Genomic DNA, 12,196 nt, shown 5'->3' with positions numbered 1-12,196 from the left:
AAAGCCAAACGGTACGCTAGACAACTAGTATACTGTATTGGTAAATGGCCCGGGCTGGGCTGGGCTGGGCTGGGCTGAACCATGCAGGACAACTGCTCCTCAGTGCACCCTGCATTATTGCTGGTGCACCCAGTATTTTTTTAAAATGTCAAAAATGCCCCTATACTTTCTTTGTATTTGTGATGGGTGTGCATGAGGGTGATTCATAAATCGTACGGATCAAGTTGATCTGTAAGTCTTTTATGGATTAAGTTGATCTGTATGTTGATATTAAGCGTATATGGATCAACTTGATCCGTAAAAGGCTTATAGATCAACTTGATCCATAGAATCCTTATGGATCAACTTGATCTGTAAGCTTTTTACGAATCAAGTTGATCTGTATGATGATATTAAGTATATACGGATCCGTAAAAGACTTACAGATTAAATTGATTCGTAAGACTTCTACGGATTAACTTAAAAGGCTTACAGATCAAGGATATTTCAGTCTTTTCTCCTTAATTGTTGAGTGCATCAACAATAATGCTGAGTGCACCTAGCAACACCCCTGCTCCTAGTTGAGTATTTGGGCCTCAAAATTTTTTATCTAGAGCTGTTTTTATTTTAAAAAATATTATTGTATTTTTTCCCTAAATCTTCAGCTTATAAATGAAAAAATATTCTAACTAATCTAAAACTTAACTTATAAATAAGTAAAATCTGACCAAAAAAATCATTTTCTTTGAAGATTAAATTAAAATAATACTTGAACGATTTAATTTTAAATTTAATAAATTAATCGCTTCTACCCAATTATTTGGTTAATATGGTTGTTTTTTGTGCCCAAAGAAAAAGATGTCCGCATGGTAAGACAATGGTTAAGTGCGTATTTGGAATGACCTTTGAAAAGTGAATATGTTTATACTTTCATATTAAATTAGAAAAGGAAGTGAAAAGTTATAGAGAGTGGCTTCATTGTTGATGCAAAAAATAACATCCACGAAGATTCCAAACAGGCAAACACACTCTAAAATGGATTCCCAAAATGCCGAAAGATTTCTCCTAGCAACAAATTGTGCAAATAGTCTCATCATTATATGCAATCTTTATTAGTGTAATGGTAATACAAATCACACGCCGGCACCAATAATAATATTCGAGATTAAAGAGCATGGTGTAGAACATACATGGGACCGATATCTCATCTTGAGCACTTACGAGCTTTTTTACAAAACACGTAATGGTGCATCACCAAGGTCTGGATTATACACAACAAAAAACTCAAAAAGAAAAGAAAAAGAGCAGGACAAGATGCATGTGAATGTGATTGTCGAGGTCGAGGGTAATAGGAAAAAAGATTATTTGTAGGTAAGTTATGTTGATTAAAGATAACAAAATTTATTTTCGTGCAACAAGAACATTGCCAAAGAAGAAAAAGAAAAAAACTAAAGTTGCCTGATAATAAAAGGGGAAAGAAGAAATACACAAAAACACAAAAAATTGAACTCTCCCAAAAAATAATAAAAACATATTATTAATTATGTAAAAAAAAAAAACACCAATCGACAAAAGTCGGCTATTGAAATCGAATCTTTTAACCTTTGGACTAAGCAGGCTAACATAGCCGAAAGTGGTATGCAATAAACTGTTTTTTTATATAGAAAGTATGCAATAAACTGTTGCATCTAGTAACTAATGGTTAATTATTTATAACATAATTCAAATTAATACAAATATATAAATATTTAAGAATCTTTAACACTTATTATTTATTTAACATTTAAGTACATAACAATTGCAAATTAAGGATTAATAATTATATTAATATATAACACTTATTATTTATTTAACATTTAAGTACATAACAATTGCAAATTAAGGATTAATAATTAATATTAATATAACACATTTTGATCTAATTAATATAAACAAAACAATTGTAAGTACTTTTATAGGTATTTTTTAAATCATTAAGCCTTCTTAATCTTGGTGAGTCTCTCATATCTAACTCACATAAACTTTCACTCAACAAAAAGTATATATTAATCAATAAAAATATATTCATTTAATTAGTATCAGTGTAGTGAGATTTCTTAAAATATTTTTCATTCTTTCTTTATCTCTATAGATATACTTATTTTGTTGGGGATGTTTATAGCACTTGTCATAAATTTATCTCAAAAATTTGTGTGATGAAATTTTGCATTGAAAATAAAAGTATATTATCACACGATAAAACTAATATTTTTATGAAAAACAATACCAAAAACATACAAATAAAAAGATGTATCTAAATTTTATTCATTGTGTATCTTCAAATTATTGTGAGAATTTAGGTTCAAATTATTTCTTATAAAAAAAAGAATATAGGTTCAAATTCCCCTATTGTTCTTATGTGGGGCTCATGTGAATTAGTTTGAGATTAGATGGTTATTAATTATTTATTCATTATCCTTCTTTTTTAAGGAACACATAATAAGATGTAGTTGTGGTAGTTATTTATAAAAAAATTGACGCCCAAGTTGTAATCACATGAAAAGGATATAGTGGATGTTAAAATTGTCAAAATTGGTTTGCTTTAATGGCCCAATGAGCTAGGTCGAGCTATATTTGAGATCTATAAAGAATTGGGCCAACCTAATGGATCAAATAATCAATAAAATTTAGATCTACTCGTTATGAAGCATATTTGGCATGACATTATTTAAAAAAGAATAATTCAAAATTAACACAAATTAAACAAAAAAAAAAAAGACAAATTGATCCAACAAGTAAAGTCAGGTCAACATAGGAATAGTTCGTAAGAATTTCAGGCAAGACTTTGGCTCATCAAGTCATGGCCAGCTAGCCCATTTAACAACTCTAATGGGGGATTTTCTTTCGGTGCAGGAAGAAAGGAAGAAAATCCCCTATGATGGAGTGTGACGTATGTTTAAGCATTTGGGAAGTGATGTATTTGGTGGTTATCCTATGCCAAACATAGATCTATTTTTTGTATTAAGAATTGACAATAGGTGAGAGACTCACTACACCATGAAATAGAACACAAAGCTAATGTCTATAATAAAACTGTACTAGGTGATTCAAATGTGTTTTTAATCCAAGTTAAAATATTATTTTTGGTTTTAAATAACGGTCCGCAATATCAAGTTTTTTCAACTCAACTTGGCCGTACCACAACTATAATTACAACTATGTGCATATTTATTTTTCAGTTACAAACAAATGTTTGGAGCAAAATGAAATTTACAAAAGTATTCAAACTCTTTCTTTTATAAAATTGAGTTTGTGAACTATTAGATATATTTTAAAATTTGTGCATCACATTTTAAATTGAAATCCAAACATGTACTATATAAGTTATAATTTGCCACAATATCAAGAATCACAACAAAAGAACAACGCACTTATAATTTAAAATCATGATACCAATGTTGGGACAAGTGGAGGTAGTGGTTGTAGGTTAGGCTGGTCAGGCTTAACTCATGTTTTGGACACATAAACTAAACTAAAATATCAATCAAATCCTAAAGTTCGTAACAATGTGCTATTGTGCTTCCTATTTCATGCTTCCTTTATGGTTTCAAGATGCTACACAAAGTTGCATTAACTCACTTTGTCATGTTGTGTTTACAATAGGTCCATCTCCGACAACCTCCACAAAATATTTCCGAAAAGTCAAACAAAGGTTTGATTTTGAATATCATAATCTTCAAAACATCACAACTGTAAATGTGTCCTCCAATCACGCTAAAGTACCCGCAGGCCATAGCGCTTGCGCCTTTCGGCATTACGGAAGCAAGATATAAATCTATTATTTCTGGACGGGTGATCAAATTTGTGTTGTTTGGCAACCCACGATAATTAATGTAAATTTCATGATAGATTAATTTATACACATATTTTCAATAACTTAAAACAATTCAAAACTAGCTATACCTTAGCTAACTGTAACTACTGTATTTATTTGTATTAAATCTACCTAATTAATAACACCTTCGTCTCACATCCATACACAATGTCTTTGAAAGTTAATCAACGGGAATACAGATACGCACATTCTAGTTCATTTGAACAATTTATCATAGTTCTTGTAATATGGATAATAAAAAGTGTCAATTAAAGAAAGAAGAGAATCATGTAAATGAAGTAAATAAGAAGGGATAGAGAAAGAATTTTATTATACATTGTGACTTGTGAATTGTGATTCCAAGATTAATAGTATTCATGTACTTTATTCGAAATGAGTAACGTCTAATTCCTCTTAGTTAGGTGGTAAACAGAGTCTCTCAATTTGCGTCTTCATCCTCAAAGATTATGGGACATGTCTTGACTTCCAAACTGGGCCCTTCAACGATGCTCTGGAAAGAAACAAAAAACAAAACACAAAAAGACATTGGATCAAAATCAAGGAGATTAATGGCCTTGTATAACTCCGAGCCTCGAGTTTATCTTCTATGGAGCAAATGAAATATAACTGAATCACCACATCATGCATATACAAAAAACGGGTGATCAAGAATGTTTCTTAGTTGAAGAGCTGCGTTATTTTAAAAAAAATGGAAATATTATAAAGAGAAAAGGAAGAATAAATTCGAAGAATCATGCCTTAAGTATATTCGGGTGATCAAGAAATACAATTATATATGAAACCTGATGTGCAGAGAGGTGTTCAAAGATGGAGCAGATCATCTTATTGATTTTTCACAGCTTTCTTGAACGGTGTGATCATGGCAGATCTAAGGCATAAGAAAAAGTCTATGGTATAACAGTTCAAGAAAACTTGGAATATCATGAAAAATCGTTCACAATAATAAATATTTAGATATATCACTTTCTTACTTTTCCAATAGAGAAATAGGAGTAAGGGTCATTGAGGAAGATGGAAATATGAATCATGTAATTTTTAGATTTTGATGATGTCAAAGAGAATTTACTTGATAATGATTATTATCATCAAAAAGGAAAGAGAATATGAATATATGAATACATGATTTTGATGATATCAAAGAATAATCGAATAAGGTTACTTTCAAGATTACTTCAACAAGCATTCAAAGGTTAAACATTACTTCAAGATTAATACAAGGCTGTTTCAACAAACAAGCATTACTTCAAGATTAATTCAAGATCAAGTTTTTGCCTCAAAACAAGTGTTTCCAAGAGATCAAGGCTTGGTAATTGATTACCAAGCAGTGTAATTGATCACCAGAACATAATTTTGAAAAATCAGCTTTTAGAAGGGTTTTGAAATTTGAATTTAAAAGCTGTAATCGATTATCATTGATGTGTAATCGATTATCAGTAACGAAACTCTTGGAATTCAATTTAAAAAGTTATGACCCTTCAAAATATAACTGTGTAATCGATTACCAGAAACCTGTTATCGATTACTAGTAAAGAATTTCAGAAAAAGCTTTTTTGAAAAGACACATCTCTTTGAACCATTTTTGAAAAGGTAAGAAGGGCCTAATATATGTGCATGACTTCGAAAAGCAAAAAAGATATATATTCTAAGAGAATTTCATTGTCAAATGCTCTCTCAATAATTTTTGGGCAAACACTTGCAAATCTACTGAGAATTCATCCTGAAACTTCAAATTGTATTATCATTTCTGAAAGAGAGAAATTCCTTTAGGAACTTCAATTTGTATCATCCACTCTAAAGGAGAGAAATCTTTCTGTTCATCTCGAAAAGTCAGTTGTAATCAAGAGATTGGTTGTCTCTTGAATTGTGAGTTTCCTAAATACAAGGAAAAAGGATCCCTCGGATGTTCAAAAGTTATAAAAAAATTTTTTACAAAGTTAATGAAAATCTCAAGTGGGTTACTTAACGACTGGACGTAGACACGAGAAGTGATCGAACCAGTATAAATTGAGTTTGCATTTCTCTTTTCTCTTATCTCATTTATGTTATTACAATCAATTTTGTCTTATATATTTAAAGAACATTATTAAATTGATTGTTATTTATTATTCTGCATTCTAAGTCTATCATTAGAAGGGGGTTAAAAGTTTGTTAGTGAAATTTTGAAACTTAATTCATCATCTCTTAAGTTATTGAGGTCACTTGTCCAATAGGAGATTGATCGTGGATGGTTATAAAGAGTTTTGACACATTTTTTGGGGTCAAATTGTTCAATGAATTTACTTTAACCATGTTTGTTGTTTGGTAAAGCCTCGTTCAAATTATCATGCTGACAAGATAGATTCAACCTTGTGGAAATTACGGCATATGCTAGGTAATCGGAATTTTTAAAATAATTATAATTGTGTTTTTTTATGGAAAACTATGTATAAGTATGTTTAATTTTAAAATAATCAGCAATATAATTTTTTAAAATTTTAATTTCTTAAAAATACTTCGAAATATTTAAAAATAAAAGAGCCTTTAATGATTAAAAAGAGAGAAAAGGTGCTTTTTAATTAAAAAGACCTACACAAATGAATTTTACATCTTTATTCTATCGGAATGTGTCCGAGTATCCTTCCAAATTAAACTAGTGAAAACTGCATTTTGTCTTGCACAAGAAATTGGCAGTAATCGAAAACGACATTTACTTTTAATACTTTTATGTTTTATTTACTAGTTTGATGTTACATATATATAACAAATTTTAAATAGACTTTTACATAGCATATTTTAAAAACAATAAACAATTTTTTAAAATTTAAATAATCATAATTTAAAATAAAAAATAAAAATAGTTTAATTAGTTAGGGACTCAATTTCAATAACTGAAAGTTTTCCTACTAAAAAATAAATGACATAATAACTTTGTTAATGGAATTCCATTGAACTATTGTTTACAAAAATAACGATACCAAAACGCTTAATTCAAATATCTGCCGATTAATTTAACTTATATAAATAATTTTCTTTATATAAAAATATATGGTTTATTAAATACATTATTAGTAGAAAATGTTTTTATATAAATTTTAATACATTTATTCAATAAATAATATATTTTATATATTGTCTATCCCATCCGAATAATATAAGTATATAATAATACGATATTGAATCAAAATGTAATTTTATTCATTTTTATTTATAGTATGTTACAACTAATCAAACTCATGTTTTTGTCATCGTGCTCACGGCACACCTTTATTTTTAGGTGATTATTTAGATATGATTTTGTATGTAATAAGAGATTATGTAATTTTTAATAATTAAAACATTTAATAACTATGTAATAAATCTACCTTATCATCTAAGCAAAAGACAAATCTATAAATATAAATATCTATGCAAAATTGTGTTATGTTCTTGTTATATATATATATATATATATATATATATATATATATATATATATATATATATATATATATATATATTGGACACTACTTTCCTCCCTACCCGTTTTATTGTTTATTAATTGGACATACAAATGTATTACTTACACACACATATATAATTTATTATCAATTATACACTCATACAAATCTATTATTTGGCTGAAATTTATTAAAATTCATAACAAGGAAAACAAAAAAAAACATATTATTTAATGATTTTTTGCCTAAATTTTATAGTTTTCAATAACACATATTTTTATTAAATTTAGGCACACAAAAAAGAAAACAAAAAAAAAACATTTTCAGTGTTTATTATACAAATCTTTGAAACACAAGGTTGATAGTTCTGTAATTAAAAGATAAAAATAGAAAATAAAAATAGAATAAAATAGAAAATAAAAATAGGAAATGAAATAAACAAGCCCTATACTTCCTGAATAGTTTCTGTATTCTGTTTTCATTTTTTGGTTGGCGATTCTGTGATATGGCAATAAAATTCACTTGTTTCTGTCAACTTGCTTGATTTATTAGATTTTTTTGCCTAATATTTTTTCCCTTTTGTCAGCATAACTGTATTTTTTTATTACTTAATTAAATTAATGTTGTCAAATCGTCAATTAATATCTCATTTCATAATTTTTCAATTTATTTGTTGAGCACTTTAATTAGTTAAATTTGCAAATATAATCATCTTAAAGGAAAAAAATTGTTAGAACACACCTTTTAACATGTTTTTATTTAACATAATTCTTCTTATTAGTTAAAATATTAAAAATCACAAAATTCTGTAAATTTCACATTTTATTTAATTAATCTCTTTCATAATTTTATAATTTTTAATAAATTTTAACTAATGAAAAAAATTGTTAGAAGGATTGTGTTATAACACTCTTTCTCATCCTAAATAAATATCTCACCAATAAAGTTCACTTACTGTAAACCGGTAATGGCAACCGACAATTTTTTCTTTAAGTGCTATACGATACAAATCAACCCCACACGAAACCTACATGTTTATATATAATTGGATAGTTGTTATAATAATAAAAAATAAATATAAAGAATGAGATATTTAATTAAAATTACGGTAATTATCTTATAATAAAAATTCATCTTGCGTAATTTGTAGTATTTTTTTTATAAAAAAAATAGAAACAACTTTTCACCACGAATATGGACATAATGATAAAATTAGACAATATTTCATGATACATACAAGCTAGAAGACAAATTAAGGCAAACAAGCTTGCCCAATTCATAATTTAACGAAGCAAAACAATACAACATTATTTAGAACATGTACGTGCACTAGCATTAACAACGATATAAACCCCCAACAAAAAAACAACAACTACAGTAATACATAAAAAAAAACATATATAACACTCTGCAAATTGCCAAAGAAATGCTTACATAGGCAGTCAATCAATTTCATGTTAAGTGCATATCTAAACATTTCTCTGATGACGAGAGATATCTCATGAACCTAATTTGATTATCTCAGGAGGGACATTGGAAACCAGGAGGGACAGTCTTTTGACAAGCACTAAGGATCACGCTGAGCGTCACAGGTACGTTCAAGTTGATTCCAAGCACATTGCTCTTAATTGCGGTGCATAGGCAAAGTGCAGCTTCCAAATCCGCCAAACCCTTGATCAATGCACAACACTGGCTCGAAGGAGGAGTTCCAACAATAATGTTAACAAGTCCTAAGAGATCAGCACAAGCACCTAGCTTTAATGTGTCCTTGGGGCATGAGGCTTTGTTTGATGGTGGTGAAGGAGGAGAAGGAGGAGGACAACTAGGCTTTGGAGTAGGTGGTGTGGGATTTGGTGTGGGTGGTGTGGGCTTAGGAGTTGGTGGTGTGGGCTTTGGAGTGGGTGGTGTGGGCTTTGGTGTGGGTGGTGTTGGTATTGGAGTTGGTGGTGTGGGCTTTGGAGATGGAGTGGGTGGTGGGCAATTGGCATGAGTGAATGTTGAGTAAGAGAGGAGAGAAAGCACCAAAATGGTGGCCAGGAGTTTGTTGGAAGCCATAGAAAGTAAGGGTAGCTAAATGTGTGTAATTTTGATTGATGTTGAATGGGAATTGGTGAAGGGACATGGGAGCTATTTAAAGACAAATCGTAAGGTGCATGTTCTTGAAATCTGATTGAGTGGAAGCGAGTGAAGAGTGTGATAACGCTTCCAGTTGGATCTTTTTGTAAGCTTGTGAACATGTGGGTTGTAGTATTTTGGTTCATTATGGCTGTGTCTTAGATATTACTGCATCTTACCCCATTGTAAGAAATTAATTTTAATAGGAAGGGATTTTTTTCTTCTTCTTCTAGAGTAAATAATTGTTTGTGGACACTGTTTATTTTCTTGCACACACCACAGGCTCTCATTCCGCGGGAAGTGATAACATTTCCAAGGCTGGTCATGAGAAACGCCAAAGAATCACAAATTCAAAATTTCACATTGTTGACAAGGGCATCTTTGGCTTGTGTACATTCTAGAATAAGTAAAAATAATTTAAAAAGAAAAAAGAAAATGGCTTCCTTAATTTTTACATTTGAGTAGAAAACAAATTGAAAGAGTTCACGATGTACTCTTTTGGCCGTTGCACATGCACCACCATCACACTGCAATATTCTTCATTCTCCTGAATCTTCTCTATCTTTAAGTCTTAATTATTAATATTCTGCACCTTTCCTCCTTCACTCCCCGCTGCACACACCAATTACATTAAAGAATAGTGATACACGGATACCACTATTTTACAAACACTATCAACGTACATGCATGCTATTTCTTTTTCATATATATCACATCTTATTACTCCTCATGCATACATATATTTCTTTCTCTTTCTCTTCCTTGGTGTAGAATAATATGGAGTGGTCCATGCAACATTTTCCTCCGTGAAATAATATATTGCAGCTTTCTACAGCACTTAACAACTCCCTAATTATAGTCATCCAGCAGCGAAGAGTAGAGTAGAATAGTCTCTAGACTCATCATTTGCATGCCACGACTTTCGCTAACAGCACCACTCCATGGAGGAGAGAAACAAAAAACTTGTTTAATTGATATACATTCTCTCCATATTTGTTGATTTAATTCTCTGAAACATTTTGTAAAATGAGTGTTTTTTTTGTTACGTGGTTTATAAAATGAGTTGCATTGCAACGAAATTGTTGAGCACATCTCGTAACAAGTAAAAAAGGTTCTCAATTTTTTTTTTCTTATTTAAAATGAGTATGTATTTTTATTTGGATTTTTTTCGGCACTTGATTGCAACCTTCAACAACCTTGGGCAATTTCACATTTTTTTAATAGCAAAATTATTAGTGCAATAAGATGATAAAAATAAGTTTTCTAAATATATATATTTCTATCTCAATTATTGTCCCTAAAAAAATATATAGACTCAATTTTATTAGAACTAGTTTAAATTATTAGTTTCAACCTCTTTGATATGAACATGAAGGAAAAATTTATGAAAATCCAAACAGAGAAGAATAAAAAGGACAAGTTTCACTGGGATATTTCCTGCTATTGATTAGCGATTTCCAGCCTGTAAGTGACGAGCAAGGCAAGCTATTTTTGAGAAAATAGCATATAGGACTTCAACAGAAAAATATAGACATGATGTAATATAATGTGATAAAAAATTAATATATGTTAATAAATTATTTATAATATCGGTATACTTAAATATAATTATTCATAAAAAATAGGAAATTGCTGCAGAGCTTCTTAATTTTGCTATTTTAGAGAGTTTTGATGTCTTTTTTTACTTAACCAATGAAATTTTGACTTGTGTGTCACTACTGTAACCAAATATAAAGATAATACAATATTTTTATTTTAAATACTTCACCTAGAATACTAATAGTATGATGCCGTATAATCTTTTTAAAAATATCACAATATTACAAACTTTATCGTCAGTCAAACATAAAGATGGATCAATGTCATATAAAAGAAACTAGCATTGAAACTCGGTGTAGTGTAAGATATTTTTAGTAAAAAGGAGTGAGAGAAAAAATAATAGTATAAAATATTTAAATTTTTAACACAACGGTTGGATAGTTTTTATATAGATATATATATATATATAGGCTATGCCAATTGAAGTGGAATTAATATATATATATATATATATATATATATATATATATATATATATATATATATATATATATATGTGATTCATGGATTAATAAATCATCTGAAGCTAAGAAATAGTTAATAAAATAATCATAATGTGAACAGAAGCACATGCCTTGTTGCCGCCAGTTTACACGTAGCAGGCAACAACTCAAGTGTGACCACTGAATAACATAACGAGGTCACCATCCTTGACGGAAACCCTACACTCTTCGGTCCCCATGCAATTTCGGAAAAAGATTTTTTCGTGACAGATATTAAACCCTTGTTATCAAACTTTGTTTTTCTTGTTTTTTGTCTCATGCTTTTTACATAGCAAGAATCCCATGTATTGTACATATAGACATTGTTAACTTTAAATAAATTTGAATATATAAACTTCAAAGCAAAAAATAACTTAATAATAAACGTAATTGAAATTTATAAGGAAAACAAATAACATAAAATTCTAAAAGTAATTAATTTTAGAGATTTTAAAAACGTTTTAAAAAGTATTTTGTGGTGAAATAGTATATCTTAAAAAATAAAATATGATATGAAATTATTTCACTTTTAAAAATAATGACTTTATTACTTTACTATACAAAGATAAATATAATTTGACTGTATAAGTATATATATTTCTGTGGCTATTATGTTATCAAAGAAAAACATATATGTCCTTAACTTACTGGTTTGTTGCCGTTGACATATAACAATATCTAAAGCTTAATTTTTATGATTTTTTTTAAGAACTGGACATCTGGAACGTAAT

The 12,196-nt window shown here is 29.1% G+C and overlaps 1 protein-coding gene across 1 annotated transcript; it reads right to left on the bottom strand.

Annotated features, from left to right (window-relative positions):
- Positions 1–8,449: 8,449 nt before the first annotated feature.
- On the bottom strand, positions 8,450–9,371 carry LOC100526941 (alpha-amylase inhibitor/lipid transfer/seed storage protein domain-containing protein). Its single transcript, NM_001249355.2, has one exon. The coding sequence runs from the start codon at positions 9,322–9,324 to the stop codon at positions 8,791–8,793; it is 534 nt and encodes a 177-aa protein (NP_001236284.2). The 5' UTR covers positions 9,325–9,371; the 3' UTR covers positions 8,450–8,790.
- Positions 9,372–12,196: the final 2,825 nt, after the last annotated feature.

Source organism: Glycine max, chromosome 4 (assembly GCF_000004515.6).
Source record: "Glycine max cultivar Williams 82 chromosome 4, Glycine_max_v4.0, whole genome shotgun sequence".
In the NCBI taxonomy this organism is placed as follows: Eukaryota; Viridiplantae; Streptophyta; class Magnoliopsida; order Fabales; family Fabaceae; genus Glycine; species Glycine max.
The sequence above is the reverse complement of the archived record's forward strand: the minus strand, read 5'-3'. Positions and strand labels throughout refer to the sequence as shown.